The 27,593-nt window shown below is 43.9% G+C and overlaps 1 protein-coding gene across 1 annotated transcript; it reads right to left on the minus strand.

Moving 5' to 3' along the window:
- Positions 1-416: 416 nt before the first annotated feature.
- LOC106641839 (tachykinin-like peptides receptor 99D) lies at positions 417-27,440 on the minus strand. The gene is made up of 7 exons (XM_089595876.1): positions 27,153-27,440; positions 25,669-26,221; positions 15,008-15,229; positions 14,522-14,672; positions 3,937-4,133; positions 3,321-3,466; positions 417-759 (listed from the first exon to the last, which is right to left on the minus strand). Exons 2-7 carry the CDS (start codon positions 26,172-26,174, stop codon positions 548-550), a joined length of 1,434 nt encoding a protein of 477 aa, XP_089452002.1. The 5' UTR covers positions 26,175-26,221; positions 27,153-27,440; the 3' UTR covers positions 417-547.
- Between the last annotated feature and the right edge of the window lie 153 nt (positions 27,441-27,593).

Below are 27,593 nucleotides of genomic sequence, written 5' to 3' on the forward strand. Positions count from 1 at the left end.
TTATCGCTTTGTAACGTTTGAACCCCAACTACCCTTTGCAACTATACGGACCAGTCGATTAAACCACACCATCCCACGAATATTCGTCCGATGCTATACATATATTTACACAACTCCGAACTGTATATATTTACACGTCGAAAGATCACAACTCTGTATATTGTACTCTATGGAGCTCGATAAATTGTATAAGCGCCCTATATATACGTACACACCCAAACCCGTGCACTTGTCAATAATTGTGCACGCGTGTCGAATTGTGTATATGCATGTATATCCTTTAAAAAAGTATGTACACAGTAAAAGTCTCATCAGTGGCAAAGGGGTGTCCGACGGTTGCGAGCGACATGAGAAAAATATATACATATATAGGTACGCGATGTTCCTTGAGCCCATGGGGCGCGGTCCAGCAATCATAATAATATATAAGTATACGTACAATTCATAGCCAGGTGTTGTCGATGCGTACGCGCTTCTTCTCGGTGTCGGGCTCGTTTTTGTCGGACGAGCCGTTGAGCTCCCGGCGTTGGTGGGTCGGGGGCTTGGGTCAGGAGACCGGGCCAAAGTCGTCCGGTTGGGCGCCGAGTTTTTGGAAGCGCGTCGCCGTGTAGGGCAGCCTGTGCCGGTGGGCCGTGCCCGGCAGCCGGCGCGAGCCGTTCTCCACGTGGCTCTGCTCGCAACTGTCCCGCCGGGACGGCGCCAAGGTCGTCGTTGTCTCCGCGAAGGTCGGCTGCATGTGCATCTGACGCAGGATCGTGCCTGTGGGTGTTTTTTTTTTTTTTTTTTACAGGAGTAGAGCGACCGAGTGGCGAAGGTGCAGGTTTTTGTGATTGGGAACAGTTGTGGGGACAATTGGAGATTCGGTGGAAAATAACGAAAGATGGCGTAGGTTAAACTTACGCTAGTGTATACCTAATTGTGGCCTGCAAAGTACCGGTTTTTAACGAGCCCTGAAAATGAACAAATGTCTCCTTCGAATCGAGGGAAGCACGTGTGTATATTCCACGAGAGCACAAAACAAAAAACGCATGGAAACTCGGGTTTATTAAACTGCAGTCTCGCTCCTGGGGGTAGTTGGAGAGTCCCTTTTATCGCTGATTTATTGTCTTGCAGCGAGCCAACTTCGCTCACCCTCCGATCCCCGGTTCTACGTTTTAATGGGCTTTTACCCTACATGTGCTTCGATATTACCACACGGCTGGCATGGGCTACATCATTTTCCATCTCTATCGGTTTCTTCCTACTTTTCTCCTCCCCTGGCCTTGTACATACACACGCTGGCTGTAGGTGCGTCCCTCAAGTTTTTTTTTTCTTTTTTTCCTCAGCCAAATGTTATTATTGGAAATATATTATATTGCAACAATGTCGATAGCTCCGGAAAAAAGGGGGGCTATCTCGAATTTGTAGGAAAAAAATACACCGTGACTCGAAATTGGAATGTTCCTTACGTCGATGATGAAAGCAAGAGATACGCGTTCCGGAAACAATATGTAATATTTTACGATCGATGTACCGATACCTTATACATACGCATACTTATTGTCAAAGTAAAAGCATAAAGTATTGCTTGTGTATCGCGTAAACACGTGACTCATCAAATATATCGGCTAAACAAATTTTACTCGATGACTCATTTAAGCCCTACTAGTGGTAAAAAATATGCATCACAACGATCATGTGAAAAATCAATTTTGTTAAATAAACATGTTATAAAGTAATTAGAAGTTTGTCACAATAAATCCGCGATAAATCATTTGTCGTTACGCGAATCGATAATATTTCACACACAACACACGAGCAAAAACTCTGGATGAAAAACGTTTTTTGATCAAGTTATAGAGAAATGGTGAGAAAAATTTAATGCAAAAGTAAGGCAGAATACCATTTTGTTTCAACTCTTTGTTCCACGCGTTATTGATATGAGCAAACATTTTTCAAAGACATATATATATCGAACAAATTTAATTAAAGCATCATAGAGACTATAACTTGTCACACGAAGCTATATATTTGAAGGTAATCCGTAGCCCTGTAGTACAAATCACAGCTACAGGGGTAATGTTTGTTAATTGAATATTCGCTCTAATCCGCTCGGCGCGTCCGACCGCACGTTTACCAGTTCTACTGCGAGTATGAAATTTTATGTGCCTACGGCAACTTTTTCAATTTTCGAGATGATGTTTCATCCACTCCTCTGATTTATACGAACAAACGCGCTCTTAACCGTCGTTATCATTTGTTTTTAACTACCGGAACGTAAAATTCGATAGACCTTGGTTTCAGGCAAATTGTGCGAAGAGAAAAAAAAAAAAGGGTCATAAAACCCGTTGACGCGCGCGGACAACATTTTGGGTTATCTCTCGGGTGGGCATTAGCGCGCGAAGAAGATCAAGTCAACATACGTCAGAGCGTGTTCGGCGAGAAGGGGAAAGTCCGCCCCGAAAGCCGATAATCAAACGTCAAAATCCTATTCCGCGCTTTGGGTGTACATATATCTGGACCATAGATATGTATACGGGCACAGGAGAAGGGAAGGACGAGCGGCTGTTGCGGCAGTAGTTAGCCGAGCAATTATTACCTCGGATTGGCCGCCGACGCTCTCTGCTTCTGTGTGTTGGCTCGAGGGCACGTGTGTATACGTGTAGGTTTACGAGCCTCGTAAAGGCCATATCTGGTCGCGACGCGTTTGTTGACGAGAAATTGAAAAGTTGGAGGGATCACGGCCTCTTTTACTTTGGGCGGCGAAACATTATTATTTTGAGAATTTGTCAAGAGTTGGAAAAAAAAAAAAAGAAAATGCGCAAAGATGCCGAGTGTTTTTTATTGCGCGATTGAGATTTTTGATGTAACTTTGTCCGAAAGAGGGAGGAAAACTCGATCGATTATCATGTTCGGCGTAACAAAATAAAAGATTGCAGCTCACACAAAGTTCTCCCGTGCACCCTAGCCGATGTACACCAGCTGTAACAAAGGAGGAAACAAGCAAACAAACAACTCATCATCGCCCATCTGCTGTTGCTCTTTTATTGTAGCAACATCGCCATCAACAATACAGCCCATTACGGTGTCCATCACCACTACACGAGAGAGTTACACTGCGCACGACCAGTCCCTCGATATCCGTAATTAGGACGTACATGTTTGGTACCAACCCCCGAAATGAAGATGTACCCGCTACATACGCGTCTTGTATATCGTGCGTGCATTAGGTACATGTTTACACCAACGCCACAAGGAGTCAAAGGATCCGAGGGATAGGGTCTAACCAGCTAATATATGTGTGCACATGCCAACGCGTGTATGCGTGTCGTTGTACGTACCATTGCGGGATAGTCGACCACGAACCTCGGGACTGCCGGCGTAGCTGTAGCGCGAGTTGACGGCTTCCGAGCGCGACAGCGCGGGTATTTGCCTCACCCGCACCCACGGCAGCCACGAGAAGAACTGGGCGAAGCCCTGGCGAAACCTAAGAGACATCACACTGCACGTTGTAACGCTTTTTTTTCTCTTCTCTCTCTCTTTTTTTTTTTTTTTCTTTCTTTAGTCATCGTTGCTTCATGTTATTATTATTATCATTGTTATGTAAAATTAAAATCTTTCTCCGAAAAGACAATCTCGGGGCTGTACCGTGTGTCACCCTTTCATCGTTTCCCCGCGCGACAAAACTCCGCGGCGGTTATGGAAATTAAAAAAAAAAAAAAAAAAAAAAAAGCTACCAGAAATTTATCGCGTTCCCCCTCCGACGCGAGCTTTTTCAAACTTTTTGAATTTTCTTCCCCATCCCCCCAAAGTTTCCTTGTTTTTCCAGTTACGCGCGAAACGATATTGTTAATATATACGATTGACCGGCTTGCGGTTGAAACGTTTCATCGCGACCGAAAGCCAAACTGCAACATAGCCCTCGAATGCGCCAAAAAAGAAGCACCATATGTATACCTGGAATTCATCCAGCAGTAGATGATGGGGTTGTACATGCTGTTGGACATGGCCAGCCAGTAAATGCCGAGGTAAACCTCCTGTATGTACGCTTTGTCCGTGACTTCGGGCAAAATCGAGGTGACGATAAAGTACGCGTGAAAGGGCAGCCAACAGACGGTGAATATCAGCACGACGACTATCATCATTTTGACCACCTGAAATTGCACAGACCAATGTATCATTTTCTTTTCTTCGCTCGTACACTTGTATAGGTATAACCGTATATATATTGGAGGGAAATCCCCTCGATTAATGGACGCGTCTGAAAGTGTACACGTCCCCCTCTCCGATCGCCCACCCGTGTTTTGGGGTTCAGAGCACGCTGCTGCTGTTGCGATTTGTCAGGAGGGATGAAAGGGACGGTAAAGCTTAAGAGGGGTCCCTCCTTCCTAAAGTCACGTCCAGTGCAGCCCCCCCATGGCTCGCCGTACAAATTACACGCGCGTATGCCACGGGGTGAGCTTTTAATTGATGCAAGCTCCCCGTCTTTCTCCCTAATTTGACGAGGGTTTGCTCGTACGACTATGATTTGCTTTCCCAATCGTCGGTGAAATTTTGATGGACGATGGTCATCCCCCCACCCACCCTTTGTTGCTTTTAAAAACCATGGTAATGAAAACTCACGAGTGTTTTTCCTTGCCACCGCCGAGAGGGAAATTTCGCTCCGAACTCGCGTATCTTGGATCGCGCGCGCGCGCCATTAATCACCGCGTATACACCTACAGTCGCCATAGGTGTGCCGCGGCTCGTACCGCGCGAACAGCGAGTCATGCCAGGAAATGAGAGGTAAAAACGGGGGGGGGGGCAGAGCCGATACCTACGTTGTTATGTATAGCTTCAGCGGCGGAGGTAATTTTTCCAGGTTCGATTAGAATCTCAATCAGTCGTCCCTTGGGAGTAAACAATATACATGTATGCACTTGCACGGGTGGGAGTTGATCCGTCCCCACGTCCTGTCCTCGATATTTCACGGGGCAATAAACTGTGTACGCATCGCTCGCGCGGAAAACACACGAGCGCGATTAATAAAGAAAAGGAGAGTCCAACGTTCCAGTCCAATGGAATTAAAATGCTCGGTGGGAGAGAAACAACGGCACGTCCGTATAGGGTCGACGTTAAAAGATAATCAAGCCTCTGTCGGTTGGAGAGCCACATTTTGGGGGTGAGTGAGGATCATCCCTCGTCGACTCGCAAGCTCGAGGACGCTTCTTTGGGCACCCTCAGGCTCGAATGTTTCGATCATTGGCACCGGCTGACTGTTGTGCCTAAAATGTACGGAGGCCCTCGGATCCTCTGTACACCTATGTATATAGCCTTGTCTTTCTTCTGTCGGTCGAGGACGAGGAGGAAGAGGGGAAGGAAGCCGAGTCTCGTCGCGACCGAGTTTCGGGAGTTGCGGTACCGCTGATTACGCTCGGCCTCCGATGGGTTACACCGGATATCAAGGGAGGCGGGGGATATACGCGCTGATGAAACTTGGGGCTTTTCAACTCACCGAGAGTACACGTACGTAACGTAAGCTCGGCAAAGCTCGGGGATTTAAAAAATACCGTTAATTTCGTTTTCTTTTCTTTTTTTACATAGTTTAACCTTTTTGCTTTGTAATTCGAAATATGATATCTCGCTGCAAATACACGAATTCCAAAGGCTATAGGTTACCCGAAAGGACAATCATACGCTAAAATCCAATGCCGTCAAAATCAGTCGAATTCCTCGTTTTCGCTCTCGGGAATCTCGAAAATGTTGGCCTCGATGCCAAATGACGTATTCACGGGATGGTTCGCCGTTCGTGAATTAATGTGTAAAAATGAAGGATTAACGATCGTTTGTACGTTATTTCCGATCGACACCTGATTATAATCTTGTTTGTCCCTAAAATGCAGCATAAATGACAGCTCGTTGAGAAAAGAAAAACTGTGAATAATCCTCGTTAATTAAGAGAAGCTCTATGCAAGCGGCTTTTAAAATGCAAATTTCGCCTAGCGGCCAATTAATTTTTCATCCCTCCCTCCGCGCGCACCTTGGAAGTATATACAAATAAAGACAATGGGCGACACTGGCTGAGACGGAGAGACGCGCCATTACGAGTTATAATTACCATCCTTCGCGCTGATGGCAAACACGCGCTCTACGATTTTCCAACTGAGCTCTGCTTCTCCGCGAATTACAATCCGCATGGCTTTGCCGTTAGAGCTCTTGGCCCTCCGCTCGCGCGGCTGCTCGAACCACGTTGTAATCGCGTTACTCGCGCCGCGACAAAGCGTTTCAGATTTCCTTCTCTCTACGGTTGAAATCAAAAATTCCACCGTTTCCCCCCCGTGTTTTCAATACGACGCTGTTGAAGAGGCGTGTGTACCTCGTATAATCCATACAGTCCCGTGTTTGGCGCAGTATACGGCCAAAGGCGGCCAATTAACAGTAACGCGGGCGTTTTCTACGGCAACTGTCATTGTTCCGCGGCCGTTACAACGGGGCGAGCTTTTGTGCGTGTCGTGGAAAATGTACGCGCTCGGCAAAAAAGGAAGCCGTGACTCCTCGTTTTCGTCGCAGGTACATATGTATGTTGTCAATCAATCGACGTCCAATGGTTAAAGTGCGCGCTAGTGCGTCGCCAAATGGGTATACAGGTAAAGTTTTTCTCTTGCAGGAGAAAGGAAAAGAAAAATGCGTAGTCGCCGAGACTTTTCGAGGGAATCCAGTTTCTTCGCGCGGGGGTGGGGGTGATTTTTCTCCGACACACGCGGACCCTTCCGTTCTCCAAACTCACTTTTTTCTCTTTTTTTTTCCCAGCGTCGTTAAAAAAGAAAGTTGGGGTGAAAAAGTTTTGGGAATCGTTACTCACGGGCTCGAGGTTGATCAAGAGAGGAGCGCACGACTGGTTATGTACTTTGTGTCTTTGCTCGCAATCGCACGAGGGGAGATGATTACCTTGGGAATTTCGAGCGCGTCCCACCGACTTTGGGAGCGAAATGATTTTCGAGTCGGCGACATTGCTTTTCGGCGAAATTCGGACGATTGAACGACAAAACGAGGAATCCAATGAATTTTCAAAGATAGTATGGATCGGGAGCGAGTCGCTGGTTCGGATAATCGTTAAATTCCCTGATGGGACTACTGCTGACTCTCGAATACCTCGAGATCAAGTTTTTCTCTTTACAGTTGAAATCCTTTTCAAGTTGCGAGACTGCACCTATCGGTTTTGGTTATAGTATTGAGGCTCGTTAGCGTGACACCAATATTGACAAACCCACCAAGCGAACGCTTACAATACGCGATTTGGTTGTGCAAGAAATTCAGATAATTATTGTTTTTTTTTTCCAAAGTTTTTTATTTCACTGAGTTGCACCAACTAAACATCATTCCGACTTTTTTGTGCTAGTTACAGAGTCTCTTTGCAATCGTTTCCCGTTAATTTCAAGGTGTCCTTTGTCTCGTGCTTCTTCGAGTAATGACTCTCCACGCTTTGTCTATCCGGAAATAATTTGTCACACTTGGTGCAACCGTGGTATATTCGATGCTCGTCCTCGTTGAGTTTGTTGTTTTCCTTGTGGTTGGACATTGCGCTAAAAATTCGTCGGTACAATCAGTTGTAATTTCATTGGCTTTGCTGTGTATTTATCGATTCGTAAGTATTGATTTGTTTATTTTTCAGTAAGAGGACCGAAGCTCTATTATACGTATTGGTTGTATATTATCTTTGGAATTTTAGTTAATTTTAGTTATGGATACCAACACTGCAAAGTAGACACATTAATTGTTTTTAATAGACGAATTTTTCAAACGAATTTTAACTTGAAAACACAATGAGATAACAAATATAGCCAACCTTCCATTTCACCTGTTACTTGTAAACGTGATACGTAAAATACGGGTAAAACAAGATTCAAAAAGCTATCGGTGCACTAATAAATTGTAAAAATTAAAAACGCCATGATTTTTACTGGTAACTGAATAATATTAAAATTTGTTAAGAGTTAAAACTCTGGCAAATAATGTCGATAATTTATCTTGGATGGAATACTTCCATGAAATACGTCAACGTTAGGTTTGATAAATGATTTGTATCGATAAAGAAGAAACTATTAATAAAGTATTACTAAAAAAATCTGAATATCATATACATATGTATTTTGATAAGAATTAACTTACTTTTTGTAGATGAAAATTCAGTGGCTCGTACTGTTCAACGTTCAAAAAATAAATACACGGACTATGGCAATGATTTCCGTGTTATACCTACAGTGCGCAGCTGTATCGTAAAAAAATTATTAATAGGTAGGTATGCGACCGTAGCAACATTTTTTTTTATCTGCTTCTGATAACAAGGTAAAAATTCTGGAATAAACCAGTTAGGATTACAATATGTCGACGGTCTGGACAAAGAAAAGCTTAGCTCAAATTTTTTCATCTTATTTTTAGTGATGAATTTCTAAGCTAAGCTTGTGTTCTGAAATTTTCGGGGCCGTTCCAAATCATTCGTAAATTTTACAATATTGTATGTTCTAGAGTTTCTTCCTGGAAATATATGGATAAAAAGCTTTTTTAACCAATAAGTGCTTTCCAGGCTGTTGTTGCACACTAGGGTAAATTTTTGCAAATTTTTTAAAGCTTATATTGATGAAAAAAAAAAAAAAAAATTGACAAAACGCTGAAAATACCAGTTCCATCTCGTAGTACTGTTTTGCGAAAATATTTGGATATGTTGTGCATCTTATGAGAATTAACATTAGAAAACCATTAAAAAAAAAAATTAATTTCCAATAAAATTATTTTTTATTTAAATTAGAGGGATACGGTCAGTATTATTATGTCAAATGATTTGTGATGCACCAAAATGCAATTTATAGGGCTTCCGAAAGGGATAATCAGCGTTGTGAGAATAGTTTGAGACGAATTCCAATATTTCAAGTAACTTCGGTAAAAAAGATTTATAAAAATTTTTTTTTATTTATTATATTTTTCTTTCTTGTTGATAGCATTTAATGACGTAGTACAAGAACTCTGAAATAAAGAAATTAAAAACAGATTATCTATATTTTCGAGTTGTAAATGTAGGTTTCCTCTACATGAAATAGCTGTTTGAAAATCGTCTGATGAAATGTCGGACTTTTTTCAAACTGAGGTTTGTCATGGAAATCGTATCAATTATTACATGCAAAAACTACCGAAGTACCAATCATTCATTTTAGCCTATTGCGCTATTCGGTAGCAATAACCGAATTAGATGCATTTGGCAATCGAATTCTTTGAACCAAAAAAAAGCTTTTTTACGCTCGTTCAAAAGAAAATATTCAACGGAATGAAACTCTCTTTGATTCAAAAAATAAGGTCGCTCAGTGTGGCACAAAAAAGTTATTGATTCCATCGCTCAATTTATTAAAAAACCATTGAACCATCGTGAAAGCTGAAAATTTCACCCCCTCACATCAATCGATGAAAATTCCTTATAAACCGATAATTGACACAACTCCTTTATAATCCTGTGCATCCATATTAATATACCGATCCGAATTCGTGGTGCAGAGCTATGGTAACGTATTTCTCACAATTACAACGCCAACCACCAAAGTCATATACTCGACTTCTCTCGAGCGAACGAGTGCTGTCGGCCTCTAGTTATTGAACCCACAAGTAACAGCACCCCAACTTACCCGACAAAAATATACAGTTCCAATGAAGGAGCGAGCGGTATTATCCTTCTCCTGGCAATCTCGTAGAAAAAGCCCTAGATCTATTAATGCAGTTAGATTATATGCCCATAGAAAAAACACGCTCGCCGATTCGGTAGGACGACCGCACGACCATTCGTTAATTAATTTCCATTGATGGATGCCTTTTTCTCGCTCCAACCCTCTTTGCCTACTTTGTTTTTTCACAACACACATACACACACACGCTACTCCCCCTTTTATATCTTTCGCTCGCGCGTGACTTTTCCTACGTATACACGATGTTCTGTATACCTTTTTGTTTTTTTTTTTCTTTGCACGTATAACCGTCTATAGTGGTACAATAATTAAGGGCACGTCCTGTGCCCGAGAAAGTATTATTTGCATTGCGTATGTCTAGGCCACGTACAGCAGTGACCGATGCATCGTCGAGGATGTGAATACATTTTTTTTTCTTCTGGTCGATCGATTTTTCCTTTGCATTCTAATGGGACTGCAGATTCACGTGGAATGAGATGTGCAATTTCAGGGGCTTTTCATTTTTTTTTCTTTTACGGTCCCTTTTGAGCGTGCATACTGCGAATTGAAACCACGAAAATTTAAACAAACGCAGAGATATGATGGAAGATTATAAAGCAGAACAACAAATGATGTAAAATCCTCTTTATTTCAAAGTAACGATCGTGTATACATGTTATGATTTGGGTTCAAAAATTGTTAATTTTTTCAAATTTCAATTTAACAATTACAAAGGGAGGAAGCTTTCGTTTTCAATGCTCCGCCACGTACGTATAAAATATCGATTTTGTTGGCGACGAGCCATAAACAGGAACAACAAAACGAGAAAAGTCAAATATTGGTGGTAAATATTTCCCGACCGTCTGCCGCGTGTGTGTACATATGGATGCAAACCACGTTGATTCCCAAAACGATAAGATCGAAAGTTCGATCTATATACACGGACCATTCGTGTCCAAACAGAGGCACACGTAACGCGTCATTGTCGACAAAAAAAAATTTCACATTCGAATAAAAACAAAAGCCTATCAGCCGCTCGCGCGGAAAATCGCGTAAAAAATGTATCCGGTGCGCAAAAAAACGCGAGCCATTAAACGCTCGTCAGTCGGGCCCAAGATTTTTCAAGCCCACTTGACACTCCCTCTGTCCCTCGCGAGATAAGCAAACGCCACCCCTTTTTGCGCGCGAGAGTTGGCCACGAGCCATACGGCGGACAAACACAAAAAGGGAAGGTGGATAACAAAGCTGCTATCACTCTTACCTCGCGAGAGGATGGTGGGGGGAAGCGCGACGACTTTCGCTCTTGGAAAAGCTGCCGTTGTCTGCGGACCCTCGAGCCAACTCGAAAACGTAGCTTGAATTTTATCCTCCGTCTACGTGGAGTGTACTGTGTATGTTTGCACGTTAACGCCTGACGGGCGAAATAATGAGGCTAAAAATATACAAAGAGGCCGCTCCGTCGGCTAACGTGGAAGTGACGAGCGATGAAGCGCGAGCAACTAAATGGAAAATCACAACGGGATTTGGCCGCGGTTTAACGAACAGGGCATTCAAACGAGCTTTGCCTGAGCTTTTAAAATATTTGCTCGTTATGTGACGGACGCGTCGTTTGCCAGGTTTTTCGGATTTTTAATGAAAAAGTTAACAAAAAAAGGGTGACATGGGTTTTTTTTTTTTTTTTTTTGTTTCATTTTGCTAGAGAGTTTCGGGATGGCAAAGTTGCGTGGAAAATTCGGAACACGAGGCAGAGTGGAACGAGAGAGCTGGCAGTTTTAATAAAAGCAGGACACGATCTAATGGAAATTAAAAAAAGCGCGTCGCACGAAACCAATGTGAAATGGCCTCTGGTGAAAAAACTTAATTAGTTATGGCCGATTGAGAGTTTTTGTACAGGCGCCAAATCGAAGAACAATTTTCCTCCTCGTGACAAGCGCATTTTCGTAATTTTTGCTGACCTACCGGTTTCTTTTGACTCGGTGCATTAATCAGCCGTATCTAATTAATTTTCTCTCCAACGAATTCAACAATACCCATTTCCATTTGGTTACGAACGGGATTCTTTTCTCTTGAATTGAAAAATATACAATGGACCTGAAAAGGGCCGAACATGGGTCCATAAATTAATATTATGTTTGATGAACATTTAAAAAACTCCACGGGTGGAAAGTTATATGTATAATACTGCTAATGATACAATTCCACACCAGAGAGTATATTTTTTTAATAAGCTATATTTTACCATTTGGTTACGAACGGGATTCTCTTCTCTTGAATTGAAAAATATACAATGGACCTGAAAAGAGCCGAACATGGAAATTACCTCAGTCCATAAATTAATATTATGTTCGATGAACATTTAAAAAACTCCACAGGTGGAAACTTATATGTACAATACTACTGCTAATAATACAATTCCACACCAGAGAGAACATTGTTTTAATAATATATATTTTATTTCTCCATTATTGTAATGATTATCAAGACCCACATAATATAAACACGCGTTTGCCTTACGCCGAAGAAAACTGCATATTCTCAATGCGTCAAATATTGACCATTCGTACGAGCGCGACAAGCGCAGTACACGCGTGTGTGGGCTTCTCCCTCGTCGCGCCAAGCCCTTAATTTTCTCCCCCGTTGTTCTACACCAGAGCTGAAATTATGCCCCGCACGAGCACGAGCGCGTTACTACCCTCGAACCCTCCACCCCCTCATCCCTTGAATTTTCATTTATCCGCTGTTACCCGGCTGTATCCACACGGCGGATATTAAACTCTAATCCAACGTGGACGAGGAGAAAGCCGTATCGGGTGTAATACACTCCGAGCTTGAAAGCGAGCGATCAAAAGAAGGCTCTGGCTGGCCGCGCGCATTGTCCGCCGATTAATTTTATCGCTGTCGGGAAATTAAATGGCCCCCTCGTTTGAATAGCTCGCCTCGACGACGGCTGTGCACACAAACGAAAAACCCGGGGCTCATTCGAGGGGGCAGTTAGCGTTTTTAACGGTAAACGTACACGAGGGAGATACCCGACTGATCTTGTACGCGGGAGATCATTTGCGTTACGGGGTTTATTAACTGCCGTCAAAGTTTTATGATGAAAGAGGAGGGGACGCTTATTGATGGGCCTTTTTTGCCCGAATGTGGCCATTACAAGTTTGTTTGACGTCTCGAGTTTAATAACGCGCGACTTCGCGGAATCTGTATTGGATTTACTCCGTATGGTCACGGGAATTTCTTGGAATCGCGGTATAGCCGCGGAGGGTGGAAAATGTGCGAGTTAAATTCGTATTTTCACCTTCCGAGAAGTATTTGTGTCTCCGCGACGTCTAACTGGGTTTTTCGAGTGAAAGTTTAAGGAGACGATTCGCCTTTTACTAGCGACGGCGGCAGAGAAGATATTTTACGCCGAGCCGAGGGAAAATGAAATTTTTGCGAATCAATAACTTTGAACGGTTTCAAAGCAGCCGATCGGTTCAATTGAAGGTGTCGATACGTCCTACCGACCTTTTAAATTACTGACTCGGTTTCAGTCAAGGGACTTGTCGCGATCCGGTGCTTACGTCACTTTGATGGGGGGATTACTGTAGTCCGATAACTGGTAGTTTGAAAAATAAGATTAAAAATGCACTTCTATACATCAAAATTGGTGTGAAATATCTCTTAAAATCAACAAATGAGCCAGGGGTCCTACTACTTGACCAAGAAAAATAAATCCAAGTTTTAAGATGCTGCTACTTTTTTTATCATTGACAGCCGCATGTCTTTTGGCACGTTTATTTTCCTTATGCCTTGCCGCTACTCTCGCAAAACTTTGAACGTAGAGACGTTGAAAAAATTGGTCCCTTTGTTCGCGATTGCGGTGCGAACGAGCTCGTGGAATACATAGCTCTAAATTCGCTTGAATGGGCATTCGTTAAAAAATACGCGCCCACTGTTGTAATCATGCTCCGTCCGTATTCGCGTTTGTTTCTGTAAGAGTCGCTGATTAAAGTTTTTCAAAAATATATCTCAGAGAAACGTAAATTCTCTTTTGTTTCATCATGGGTGTCTTAATGACACGCTATTGTTTATCTGCTTAAATAAACTGGTAAAAAAAATAGTCAGTACATGATTGATACGAAAACAATAAACTCAGTCAGGGTCAAAAGCTTTTTATTTAAGGAACATCGAAAACAATGAAAAAACCTAGTGTACGGGAGTAGTTGCAGACCTGCCGTTACGTTTGGCTCTTCGCTATCGATTTACTATCGCGAGCAGGAATTGTGTCCTACAGAAATGTACGGCAAATTCAGCGACTCATTTCTCATTTCGACCAACCATTGGTTTACGTAATTTATTGTTAACTTCAGACGAGTAATGTTCAAGCATCAAAATCGTTGATCATTACTTTGGTAACTTATAATATGACCCAAAGTAGAATTGTAATACAAGAAGGAGAAAATTGCACTAGAAAAGAAAAGCTCAGAAGGACCTCGTGTTCTCCCGACGAGTGGCTGCACTTGGTCTGTTTGTTCGTTTGTCGGTCGTAAAAGTGTAATTTTCCATTAAAAGTTTTTGCCTCGGACGGAGCTTGGGTGTACATATATATGTACGTGTACAACAGCAGCAGCTCCGCTACTACTGTAGTATGAACGTTTGGCATGTCGAGCTTGCGGTCACTTTTAGTACAAACTACAAACTCTTGAGAAAGAGAGAAAGAAAGCGCTGCTCCTTTGACTCACGTTGTGTGTACCTACTTTTTTTTGTTCCTACCTCAACTAATAAAAGATTTTTTTTAAGGGAAGATTTGTCGAAAGTAAAAAAAAAAAAAAAAAAAAAAAATTAACGTATACAAAGAAACGGAAAAAGCTCACCCGTCTTTTGTTGCGTATGTTCTCCTGCTGTCGCTGCGTCGCTTCGCCGATACTTTGCGAGCCCCACAGCTCGCGGGCTATCCGAAAGTACGTCCACGACATGGCCGTTATCGGCATGAAATACGTGAGAATCATAAATACCACGTTGTACCTATTTTCGTTGTTGTTGCAACAAATAATGTTTTGTTAGTACGACTGATACGGTTGTTATTCCTTCGTATTTGATCTGATTATTGTTCTCATTGTCAATCGATCATTAAATTTACTAGTCTTTTGAGTTTCAATTAAACTTATTTTGAGGTACAGGTGCGTAAAATCAGAAAATATTTTCCGTGATTTGTACACATAAAAAAAGGCATGAATTCCACATGCTCGATTGTGTTGAGAAATAATATCAACGATTGACAAGGTAAAACAATTACTTTGCTTTCAAAAAAGGAGGCAGCAATAATTTGAGACAAAAGAGGACTATATGAACCAGCTCACCAGTACTCCTCGACGCTGTGCCCGTCCTCGGGATTCTGGTCGGGCCAGGCTTGGTAACAGACGATCCGAATCTCACCGTTGGTGAAGTTCTGGGTGGCGGTCTCGTAAAAAAACAACATGGGCAGCGAGATCAGTGCGCTCACCACCCAAATGGCTATCACCACGCACAGGGTCATGCGCTTGCCCATTCGCGGCTTCAGCGGGTTCACGATCGCCACGTACCTGGAATCACGTTCAAAATTGCAAGCTTTCGTCATCACGAGTACATAAACCCATTACTATCATTATTTGTTTATTTTTACTTTTTTTTTAATAAGCTACATTTCGTTTTTCACGCTCCATCGGGGTAACCTTCCATCGCTCTTATCCCTTTTTTTTACTTTTAGATGGCGTGTCGCTTTTTATTCCAGATTTATTCCCCCGCGGTCGGGGCTGTGCGCGTGTAAATGTATACAGATGAGGGAGTCGTTGGCTGTCAGCCGCGTAATTAATACATCTTAACGCTTTGCCAGACTTGCAAAAAAACGCGCGTTAACTGCATATTGTATTATATATACATACATTTGTTTCACCGTTTAAACGACTTTGAGGTGACTCATTTGTCTTCATGCAGATTTAATTGTCATCCCTGAGAAAGGAGTTGCGAACTGAGGCTTTTTGGGACTTTAATCAAAGCCATTTGATGTTTTTTTATTGTGTGTAAGTGAAGTTTCTTGACTTGATAGAGGCTTCGTGGGCTTGGAAACAAATACCTTGCGGTTTTCATTAAACTGTAACTCGAGTAGCGTGTAGTTGTAAACAACCGAGTGAGCTCGATATTGGTGGCGATATATTTCACAACGCCTGGACCAACGCATCGGATGACTTCCCCCTTAATAGTGAAAACTTTTCGGTAATTTACACCGTTCCCGAGATAATTAGTAGTCCAGTTTGGTGTGGAGTGGGTTTTCAAAAAGTTGATGAAATGGAAAGTTCATTGCTAAAGTATGGGCGCGCACGTAGTAGCGTCATCAGTCACGATTAGCCCCGAGTCCGGTTCGGCTACTTTCGCGGCCCGAAAAAATCGGATATATCGCTCTTTTTAACCGCCCAATCCCGTTGAGAGAACGAGTTTAGTCAATACGTGTTTCGTCCACGCTTTTCAACCAATTGTCACTTGGCAAGACAACAAATTCAATTGACAAACAATCGTACCTTCTAATTTATAGTCAAGAACACCTTAAATAAACACACGGTGACTATAGCGCAGGGGTATGTATATCATGTCAACGCTTTGAAAATGTAGCAGCTAAGAGCGAAATTGCTAATTTGAATGAAAAACCCATGCACGAGGAGCCTCTTGTTCCTTCGATACAAAAGAAGAGGCAGTGTAAAGAGCGCGACCCCTACTCGGCTTGAAGAAAATTCGCTTGACATATACATACATACCCACTCCTGTACGAACAGAACTGAACACTTTGGGCTTACTGGTAAATGTTTATGTTCAGAGAGCAACATATGTAAAAAAAAAAAAAAGCTTTTTGCCAAACACGATGGTAATGAAGGTGGTTTTCGATTTGACATCGCAAAAAACGTCCCACGCGACGCTGGAAAAAGCTACTCTAGGTGCAAAAAAAAACACGGCGTGTGCAAGAAAAAGAGCGCGCGGGGTAACGTGCCCCTGAATCATCCGGACGTCTGGCAGTGTAGTAGTACCCTCGTTACTTGTCCGCCGAGGATACGCGCCCGTTGTCGACTCGCTGCAGATGCGGAGATAAGGTGGCAAAACGACGACAGCTGGACGTAATGTACCCCAGCGCGTACACGGCGGAGATACTTTTTTGTGTTTGCATTCAGGGAGGAGGGGGACAACGGGAGGAAACGAAGATTTATCCGAGCTGGCGGGAGTTGGGTGTATAAAAACGCAAATTCAGAAGCGCGTGGGCGCGGGTAGCGAGCCCGTGTTTATCCGATGCCATTTGCTCGGCTCGTCGCCGATAAGGCGACGATGGAGCGAAGGTACGTTTTTTCGGTCGCGAACAAGAAGTTACGCGTGCACCCCCCGGTCTTCTTTTGTTTTGACTATAAATTGAAAATCGATAGAGTGAAAGGAAGAGCAAGAAGAGGGGGGAGGGCGAGTGAGGCTTGAGAGCTCTCTGATTTACGAAATTGTTATTTTTCTGGGGAGTACAACGTATCGAATTTTGGTACTTCGAAAAACGGAGGCAGTGTACTTGCGTCATAAGGTTAATCGTTTCGGAGTTTTCGAATGCGTATGGATTTATGGAGCCGATGTTTTATTTACCTCGTGCGTGGTTTATGCGTTTTAGGGGGGGTACATAATCTAGAAAAAAAAAAAAAAAAAAAAAAAACCAAGATGCTTGCATCGAGAGCTATATGTTTTTTGAAAGGAGCACGAAGCAAAAAGTTCTACTCATCGGTGCATGGATCTGAGATACATGCACTGCTTAAAAATATGCAAGACATTTTTCATTTTGAATATGCAAAAGGGTACAGTATGTCACTGTCACTCGCGTTCATGAATAATACAACTCGTGGGCGATGCACGCGAGTAAAGGATCATGTATACAGATACCGTAGAGAAATCACATTGTCGTGTGCATCATTTGACTTGGTATTTCTTACCCTCCCCGAGTCTGGTTTCACCGGAGATACCTGACTTTCCCTTGTTTCGCTTTGTCGATGAAAGTATACACTTTTAATTTCATTCAATGATTCATATTTTTGATTCGCGCCGAGAAACGATGGAACAGTGGGAAAAAGTACTCGGTGATTAATACCGATCGATTCCCAACGCGCCAGCATTACGAGCAAAAAAGTGTCAGCCCAGGGTAAAGATGATCCTTAAGTAGCAGATGGCCGCAAGGGTGACCCAAGAGTGACCTCCGAGGCCGGATAAAAACTAGTCCGTGGCAAAAAAAAAGCCACTCGGTAATGGACACGGCAGGCGTTTGTGTTCAGGTGGGCGGGCTCTCGCGTGAGCTCGGCATTGTGTGGTTGTACGGTTGTGGCCGGCGCGAGCGACAAGTGCCATTAATCTTGGAGATGAACCCAAGCCCAGAGTGCACGCGTGCGTGTGGATGTGTGACTGGGGCTTCCTGTTGCTCCTAATACACTTTCGAGGAAGGTAATTCTGAATCTTCGAGTTTGTGCCACTTTGGGTGTGCCATAAAGTCATCGTTTTTTTTTTTTTTTTTTTTTTTTTTTTTTTTTTTTTTTTTTTTGCTAAAATAATGGACGATGAGAATTATAATTTAGTTAAGAATGTGAAATAACTTTGATCCTGAGGCTATACAATTGGCATCTTGGATGTAAGGTTCTCTCCGATTTGTGTCCCAAATGTATAAGCTTCGAATGAATAAAACTTTTTTAATTGAGAACATACTGTATGTTAGTGCAGTTTTTTTTTTTCCAGCGATAAGTGCCTTAAAGCCCCTCTTTTCAAACTCGATTTGAACTGCTAAGCAAATTTTACCGATTCGTTTTAACGACGCAAGTTTAAAACTCATTTATAACTCGAGCGAGCTTATGATTTTTTATGGCTATAAATATAGCGTCGTGAAATATATTTTCTGGAAACGCCAAGTTTATAATTCACGAAAAATGCTTTTATTTTTTATCGTGGAATTTTCCAGAAGTTTCGAAAGGAATCAAAGCTGCGGTTGGAGCGTAAAAAATAGCAATTAAAGAAGAAAGAGCGACAGTAAAAAGAAGTAAATCACAACGAAAAATAATACGCATTGGAAAACATGCGTTATTTTCAGTAATTTTTGTTGGAATCATCGAGAAAGCGTGGAATTTGAATAAATTGTAAAAGAGGGTGAAATTTATTGATCTAGGAAAGTCAGAGAAACAAACACGTGGTGATATTTTGTGATGAACCATAAATCTTCATTGTACAAAAGGTATTTTTATTTTCAGGTATAGTAGTCCCTTGTAGAATCTAAAAAAGGATAAAAAAGGAAAGTAAAAAAGATCGTACATGGTCAGACACGTGTCGCTGTCCAGCTAACACCAAATGATAGAAAGTAGAAAAGACCTAATACAGTCAGACATATGTCAAATAGCCCTGTGATCACTAAATAATGGGAAGTAGAAAAGATCGGGTATGGTCAGACATGTCATGGCCCTGCAAAATTATGGGAAGTAGAAAATATCGGGTATGGTCAGACATACGTCGATGCTCCGCAAACGCTAAGTAATTGTAAGTAGAAAATACCGGATATTGTCAGACAAGGGCAATTGTTTCCTGTAAATTCTAAAAGTAGAAAAGATCGGGTATGGTCAGACAAGTGACTTGCCTTTGTGTAGAATCTGAAAGAAGAAAGTAGAACAAAACCGAATTTAGTCAGACAAGCCACTGTAATTTTTATCAATGTGCTACATTAATTAAATTTTCACGGAACCGTAAGTATAAAAAAACCACGTGCTCCAGAGCCTATGTTGAAAAATGTTTCGAGTTTTGAATAACTCAAGTTACAGTACCTACTCGAGGGTAACAATAAATTCCGAGCATTACAGTGTACGTGCGTGCAAATCGAGAGACGTCGACTAACGCAGTTCCTCCTAGAACACAGCACGACATTTTCCGCAAAACAGCCAACGCGTAGATATAAGCTTAAACTTACCCCGTAGAGAGCAACGCACGTTCACGCGTCGCTGCGCTGAACAACGGGAACACGCTATACCGAGCTTTTTGCCCAGTGTTTGCTCGCTCGCGTGCGACTCATGCTTTAATTAAATCATAATTTGATTCCGCACTCGCGCGAAAAGGGCGGCAAAACTTCTCTCGGGCAAAGTGAGAGACTCGACGCTCCAGCTCGATTAATACGCGCAATCCGTGTCCTCCTATACTGTTGCACCGTTTGTCGTCTGTGCTCGAGTGCCACTGCCGCCGATATCAAATCATTCGGCGTGGATATCTCGTAATTGAGCGACCGTTGGCGCAAAATAGTGTCTCTTGTAACAAGATTCCGATGACCCGACACTTATCAATTCAACAAATGAGTTAATCACGGTGTACACCCTCATCAGACATCTTGGCCATTCCCATCGAGACAATTTCCATTTGTACTGAGTTGAACGAGCACCAAAGTAGAGCTCGTGTGATTTGAAATTACCGAACGTTTTCTCCCTGCTTGAATTTAACTCCACTTGGTCCGCGACACCGAGCGGAGTGCCGGGGTAGAAAACCTCTCACGGACACTGCTAACAGTTTGAATATCGAAATTTCATCACTGCCGGTTCTCCCTTTAGATACTTTGTTATCTCGAGCCGGGATGGCCTTCGAACTACGCGAATGGTGAAATAAACAACGAGTCGAGAGGAGGCAAACTAATGAATAGACCCCGTGGATGAAGAGAGCTCTCGAGGGTTCCAGTTGAGATTCTCGAGACGTCTCTCTTGGCGGGGCAAAACCCCATTATTCCCTTGCTCTCGCGCTTCGAGCTTCACTTCCATTTTTTCAACGTTCCCTCGAGAGCGCGGGCATAGAATTTTCCAATTTCCGTGTAAAAATAATACTCCACGGCCGGCCCCTTGACGTTGCACTTTTTTGTTGGTTGGCCGGTGAAAAAGTTATGATTAAAACCTCTCCCAGGAGTGGGGAGGGGGGGGGGTAAAAAAATACGCCAAGATAATACAAGGGACGTGAAATTGGAATTTTCCGTTAAACGGCTCGTAAACGAAACAAGCGAACAATGCACACGCATCCACTGGAATATATATTATTAATAAGCCGCATCGAGCTCGCCTTCGTTTATGCGTTTGGCTCAATTCAGTTTTGATCAAGTATTTACGCGCGAAACTTGCCTCGTGAAATTCCGCAACCCAGCGACGCTCGAATATAACTTTCGAGGCTCGTATTTTTCCCCCCACTTGTTTGCACACGTGCGACCCTCTCCGTTTGCGTTATTATATTTTTTTTTTTGTTTGTTAACGGACTCAACACGATAAATCTAACTTTTGGACGAGTCTTGAGTAGAGTGCGTAGTGCGAGCTGCAAATGTATTTATGAAACCAGGAGGGGTCGATGTATCACTGGCCATTCGCGACGATGATTGTTGCACACACGCGCCACGGGGCAGCCCTTAATAGCGCGATACCTCACCTTTTACCGTCGCTTTTTATCGCACTCGGGACGCCTCGAGCGGGGGAGAAGAAGAGAAAACGAGTCGAGGTGTGGGTGATGAAATGGCTCTTCCGGGGCGTGGGGGAGAAGACGCCGCGATCGGTACAACTTTTAATCGAACGGATAAGATCTTCCGGTGTCTTGGTGAGATTAGTAGCGTATAAGTGCCCGCCCGAGCAGGGGAAACTTTACGGAAACTGTCGATTTGTTGTTTACCGAAGCTGTTTTCGCGATGTTGATATTCTACGTGCTCCTCGAGTTTCGAAACAATAGGCAACAAAACCAAGTAAACCGCCACGCGAATTTACGAGCGCGACCAACGAAACCATCACAGTGGGAAGCCTTTCCTCGTCAAAGTGCGGGTTAGAGACTTAACATTACAGGGCAAATGGAGCCAATTAATTTAGAGCCGACTGAAATTACCGCAGGGACCGAGTACACACTCGCTTCCAGTTCAGGGGAGTATCGCACGCTACATCTGCACGCTAATACAGTTGCAACAAAAGTTGTACGCAGGAAACGCACCGCCACCGCTTTGTACTAGAGGAGTAAAATTACACCTTCCCCGCTTGTACACACGTGTCGCTGTTACGTCGAATCATGAGGTAATTGTTTTCCCAATAACCCACGATGGGACTAGATGCCGGTTCTCGTGGGTCGCATATAGCCCAGCCCAGATGTATGTATGTATAAGCAGTGGACCAACTCGGAGACCGAGGGAGCAACGTACTCCATGGATTCCCGATTCGTGCTTACGCGTAAAGGCTCTTCCCCTCGGCACAAATAATAGACTCGTGTATGTTTTTTCTTTCCCTCCTACGCGTCCTACGTGTAATTTTATGCGTCACGGAACGGAATGCCAATGAAGCCGGCCGGTACCGCTGGTATGTTTTATTTCTCAGGCAGCGTCCGAGCTCGTTCCGGGGAAAATTTAATATTTGACCGGGTTAAACAGTCCGAGGGCGATGAATACTGCCCGGAAAAAGGTGCTTTTTTATTTATTATTTTTTTTTTCGGGACCCGGAGAAACTTGGGCGTGCAATTTTAATTGCTCGCCGGATGCGACGGAACTTTTGACAAAAGGCCGCGTTTGTGTGGCTCTGCTCGCTCGGAAGGTGCGTTCAACAACACACTTTTTACCGAAAGAGACAAAAGCTCAGCGGCGATGGAAATAAATCTCGGAGCTTTCATTGCGGTGGCTCCTTTTTTTTTTTCATCCCTTCAAGGCACGCGACCGCATGTGCACGCAGGGTACTTTTTAACCATTAATTTGTTCTTCCTAGTTTTTACTCGTCGTAGTTATACGTTGGAGGCGCGATGAAAGTTTCATTCGTCTCCGGGGAAGTGGGGTAAGGCACGAGATATGGGCATGCCGAGGCACTAAAATCAAGGCAGTATAAGTATACCCCCGTTATGTATTGTTTTACCCGCACCTTTTGTTACACACACGTACGCGTGAGTGATGGACCGAGGGATAAGTCAGCGTCGCCGAGGGAGCGTTTCAGGGTCGACACTATCATTTTACTGACAAGAGCGACATGTTTGTTTTGTTGTTATACCTTTGATGTCCCTGTACTTTTTTTTTTGGACAGCGACACTACAGACCAATATAACGGCCATCCGTCATTTCTAAGGTAATTGTTAAAAATATATGTAACGAGGAATTACGAGTATACTTGATATCTTTCGTCAAATTTACGTTACTGTATATTTTTGCACCCTACATAAAATCCCAGAAGAGGGGATAATATACAATTAATGTTGAAGCTAGGATTCCCGAAGTCGAAAATTGCCGAGTGTATAATATGTATAGGAGAGAGGGTGTAGCTCCGCAGCGAAACAAAATCAATCTCGGCCCGAAACACCGCTGGGGGACTTTGATAATAATTTAAGCGCGCCCTTCGTGCGGCAACCGTAACGATAACCTCGGCCTTCCTCTGCCTCCTATACACACACGCGCAATTTATGGTACACAGCGAACAACTTCTCGGCCAAAAGTTGCGCGTAGGAGGCAAACGCACCTACACCTACGATGCACCGTCCATCCACCCCCTTCACGGGGTATCAGCCCTCACGGAGTGGCAATTAGCGCTGGGATGATTAAATTTTCACTCGAGAGGTGTTTTATTATTACCATAGCAAATTGTGCCAGATGAGCAGTAGGTATGTACATTGGGCAGGTACCGCAAACTTGTAATCTACCTGTACTCGAGAGATCCAGGCAAATTGAAATTAAAATCCAAAGCGACCGATGCTTGCGCCTGATTCCGTAATCGCGAGTGAGAAATAATAAATGCGCGCCAAGAGTGGGTCTTGATTGAAATTATCGATTCGGAGAGTGCGATGCACCTGTGTACGAATCCCTCGGTGTCTATGACGCGCGATTCGATCGATCGGCTGGCCTTGTGTGATACATACCTCGCGTCGAGAGTAAAAACCCACAAGTGCGTTATTTTACGAGAGTGTATCCGAGGGAACATAAAGTTTCGGGGTATACCATTGAAGGCGGTAGGCGATAGACTCTCGCCACCTCTAGAGGCCGTAAAGGCGGTATCAAATCATCATCCCGCCACGCAAATGCCCCGGCGAACGTTGCAGGCGTGGAATGATAAAAAGAAGCGGCGCGCCGTAGGAGCCGTAACCCCCTATAGAGTCGTCCCTTCATCGTCCTTTGGATATAGCGCGTATAGGCGTCGGTCGACTAAAGTTTCGCTGCACAACTGCGACGATCGCCGCGTTTTACGATACGAGCCAATTGACGGGAAACAATACAGTCGCGATCGGTGAGAGTTAGTCCGTGCAGCTATAAACGATACACGATTGTTTGACCGGACGGTGTGTATTGCTTTGTGCAGGTGTCCGTGATTTGGTTACTCGAATCACTGCGCTGTAGTTTCGTCGTGCAAATTGCACCGGAATATCCGGCAAAGTTTGTTTCGGCGATTGCTTTCGATCCATTGATTCAATTTTTTCTTCGGTACGATAAGCTTTCCCGTCGAGTGGTATAGGTATACGCGAGTTTCAGACATTTCAGGCCCAAGTTCGCGCGGGAGCTCCCGCCACTGGAATATTATGGAATCTTGAAAACTCGACCCCTTCCCCTGCATTGCGGGACTTGAGATTGCCGTGGATAGTTGAGACGCTGATATTAATTTGGAATCGTGGAAAATTTACCGTGAAAGCGTATATATGTATATCCAAAGGATATGTGCAACGCATTTTCCGGGTTAGTTGTGTTGGCATATGTCTAGTTTTGCGTTATCGGGTGATAACATCGCGGTTCGTTATTTTTCAAATTCCCATCCAATCGTACTCGCGTCAAAATCACCAAAAACCCATTCGACCGAGCCATCAAATGCACCGACAAAGTTGTAATGCACGTCAATCCCCGATCGATTTACATGGAAATAAAAAAAAAAAAGGTCGCAACAGCTGTCCATTGGCGTGTACGTGACGGTGACGCTGATTGTCCGATCGCTCGTGCAAAATAACGGCGACCCTCCTCTCTACCCGGTATTTTTGAAAACACCTACGCGTCCTGTCGCCACGTGTCACTCCCTAATTTTTTTTTTTTTTTTTTCTTTTGTCACGGACACGGTAAAATTTAAAATCCAGTTAAAACCGCAAATGCCGCACTCCCCGTCCTGCATAACGAATATCATATCGCCTGATTTGCAATTCTTTCGATGAAAATCACCCCAATCTCGAATTCACGAGTCATATGCATATATACGTAGGCACCGCCACCTGTGCGAGTTGGCAAATTCGATGAACGCACGTGCGCTCGCTACTGAACGTACATAGGTATACCAACGGAGTTTCCCCCGCAACTTTGTCCGCGTGTAAAATTAATCGAATCGGGCAAGTTGGTCGGGACTCTTTTAAATCTGTCCGTATCGTGCAACGACGAGCGTCAACTTTTGCACTCCGTAATCATCAATTAACGACGCGCCCGCGGCTTAACCCGATTACCTGGAACAGCTGCGCGGCTCCCGATAAGCCGGCACTGACGTCAAAAAGCACGAGAGGAAAAAAAAAAAACACCCCCCTATCGGCCAAGCGATCGCAGAGTTTTTTTTTCCTCTGTATAGAGATACCACGCGCAATATCTCGGCTCGTCTCCCATCGGGAGACAAAAGGTGGCTCGCGTTACGCGAAAGTCGATTTTCTCACCCTCGGAACTTTCATCTTCCGGCACAACGCTACTCCGACACTCGATACGAGCTGGCAGCGGGATCTCGATTGAAAGGACTCTTTTGCAGCTTGTATGCTCCTCCCCCCCCCCTGATCACACGTGCACGTCAAAACTGCGCACACCTACGCGGGTTGGTTTAATCGAAAGGTTTTCGGTGTACACCGTGTTGTATATTTTGTTGGCTCATGCACGAACCGGTGTATAAGAGGCTTGGGTTGACCGTAGGCGTGAATATTTCTTTCACTTGTAAATCTTGGGGGAGAAACCGGATGGAGCTACATTGAACAGTTTGTATGGGGGATTCAACAAAAAATGAATGAAAATGTCTGCACTGACCTGTCGATCGATATAGCCATGAGGGTGAAGACACTCGCCGATATAGATATGACCGCGATGTACTGGCTGACCTTGCAGTAGACGTTGCCGAAGGGCCAGTGGCTGTTGAGCATGTAAACGTAGTTGAATATGACGTTGAGGGTCGAGACCATGGTGTCGGCGACGCTGAGGTTGACCAAAAAGTAATTAGTCACTGTTCTCATGCGCTTGTGGGTCAACACGATCCAAATGACTATGAGGTTGCCGCCCGTGGACACGATTATCATTATCGCGAAGAGAAACGTCCAGAAGAGCTGCCTCCACAGGGGCAGCCGGAACTTGTTCGAGTACATCTCCTCCTCGGTATCATCCCACCCCGAGCTGTAGTTCTCGTGGGTTGAGAAATCCCTGCTGCCGTTCATGGCCAGAGTCTCGTTTATCAGAGTGCCGAGCAGCCGGTACGCCGTCGGCCATCCCCCCGAGTAGCTCCCGTTGAGCGGATCCTCGAGGTACGCCAGGCCTTGCATCGTAACCTTTTTTTTTTTTTTTTTCGCTGATGAGCTTTTCCAAGGTGCTGCAAAGGAAAGAGACTCGTCAGCCGAGAGATCCACCGATGGGCTTACTGGAAATTGGATGCCTCGCTATGCACTTTTGCTCTTTGCAGAGGGGGTTGGGAAGAATCGAGGATTACGGATCAGCTCGAGGGCTTTTACTGTCGGCCACGTCGGTCATTTTTTTTTCCCCCCAACGTTTTTTATACGGTTTTTATGCGTTTAACTTTGTTGCGTTTCACATCTACATTGAAGTGGAACAATCAAATCACTATACTTTTTTTTTTTCCATCTAAGAGAGCAAAGAACGGCGTAAAAAAAAAAAAAAAGAATAGATTTTCGGTTGTGGTTTTCCTCTTTCGGTTTCATGGAGTCATAAGTATTTACTTTGTTTCATCTCACGCGTCGACCCGAATAGTATCCTCGCACTGATTCATATGGGTAACGATCGAGGAGCCCCAAACAAATTCAAGTAGGATTTATTTCCGCCGATAAATAAAAATATCGTGGGCGTGAATGGGCGCTCGTTAATCTTCCTGATCCGCCTGGTAATTGACGTTTCGCCGAATTAAGAGGAAAAACTGTTGAAGAGGCTCATCTACGAATCGATTTATTTTCCCCCCCGATGAGTGGGAACAATAAAAATAAACAATCGACACGTAGCGATTTAGTTCTCGACTCGCGATCTCTGGAGGAGAGATGAAAGATAGACACGAGCAAAAAAAAAAAAAAAATTGAAAAGAACGAGGTGGGATGAAGAGAGCACGTCAGCAGTGTTCGCTACAACACGAAAACTCTCTTTGGAAGAACAGGAGGAAGGAAAAAGGAAGGTGTATCCGCTTGTTCTTTTGCCCCCTTTTCAACCATTGGAAATTCCTCGAGGGCTCCACTCACATTGAAATTTCCGTGCCGAAAAAAAAAAAAAAAAATATATACGTACAGTTTGAGACTCACCCTTTCTACTGACCAGCCTTCAGCCGCACGGGGGGTCCCTTGGTAGCTGGCGCTGCTGATTAAACCGCGGCCTCGGCATCTCCTTGGCGCGCCCAATGAGGCGGCCCCTATCCCTTTGAATCCTTTATACGAAATCGCTCGGCAAATTTATATTCTCTTTCTCTTGCGATCGCGCGTCGGCACTAATAATTTTGCGTGCCACCCGGGGAAAGTTAACGAGCTGAGTCAGTTTTTCCCTGCGCGGATCAACAACAACGAGCCTTTGTACAGCTTTGACGGGTATTGTTGCGCCCACCCTCCCTCTTCCGGCAGGTCTGACCGATCGAGCTTTCGATACATCCACCGGCCGAGTAAACAATGAGTCAACAGAGTCCCGGTGCTTGTTTGCTCCCCCACAACCCCCCAGTGTGTAAAAACCAACGCGACCCGCGCTCCGGCAGC

The sequence above is a fragment of the Copidosoma floridanum genome, unplaced genomic scaffold (assembly GCF_036245765.1).
Source record: "Copidosoma floridanum isolate Cflo_tuat_1 unplaced genomic scaffold, Cflo_Japanese_pri ptg000029l, whole genome shotgun sequence".
Taxonomy (NCBI): domain Eukaryota; kingdom Metazoa; phylum Arthropoda; class Insecta; order Hymenoptera; family Encyrtidae; genus Copidosoma; species Copidosoma floridanum.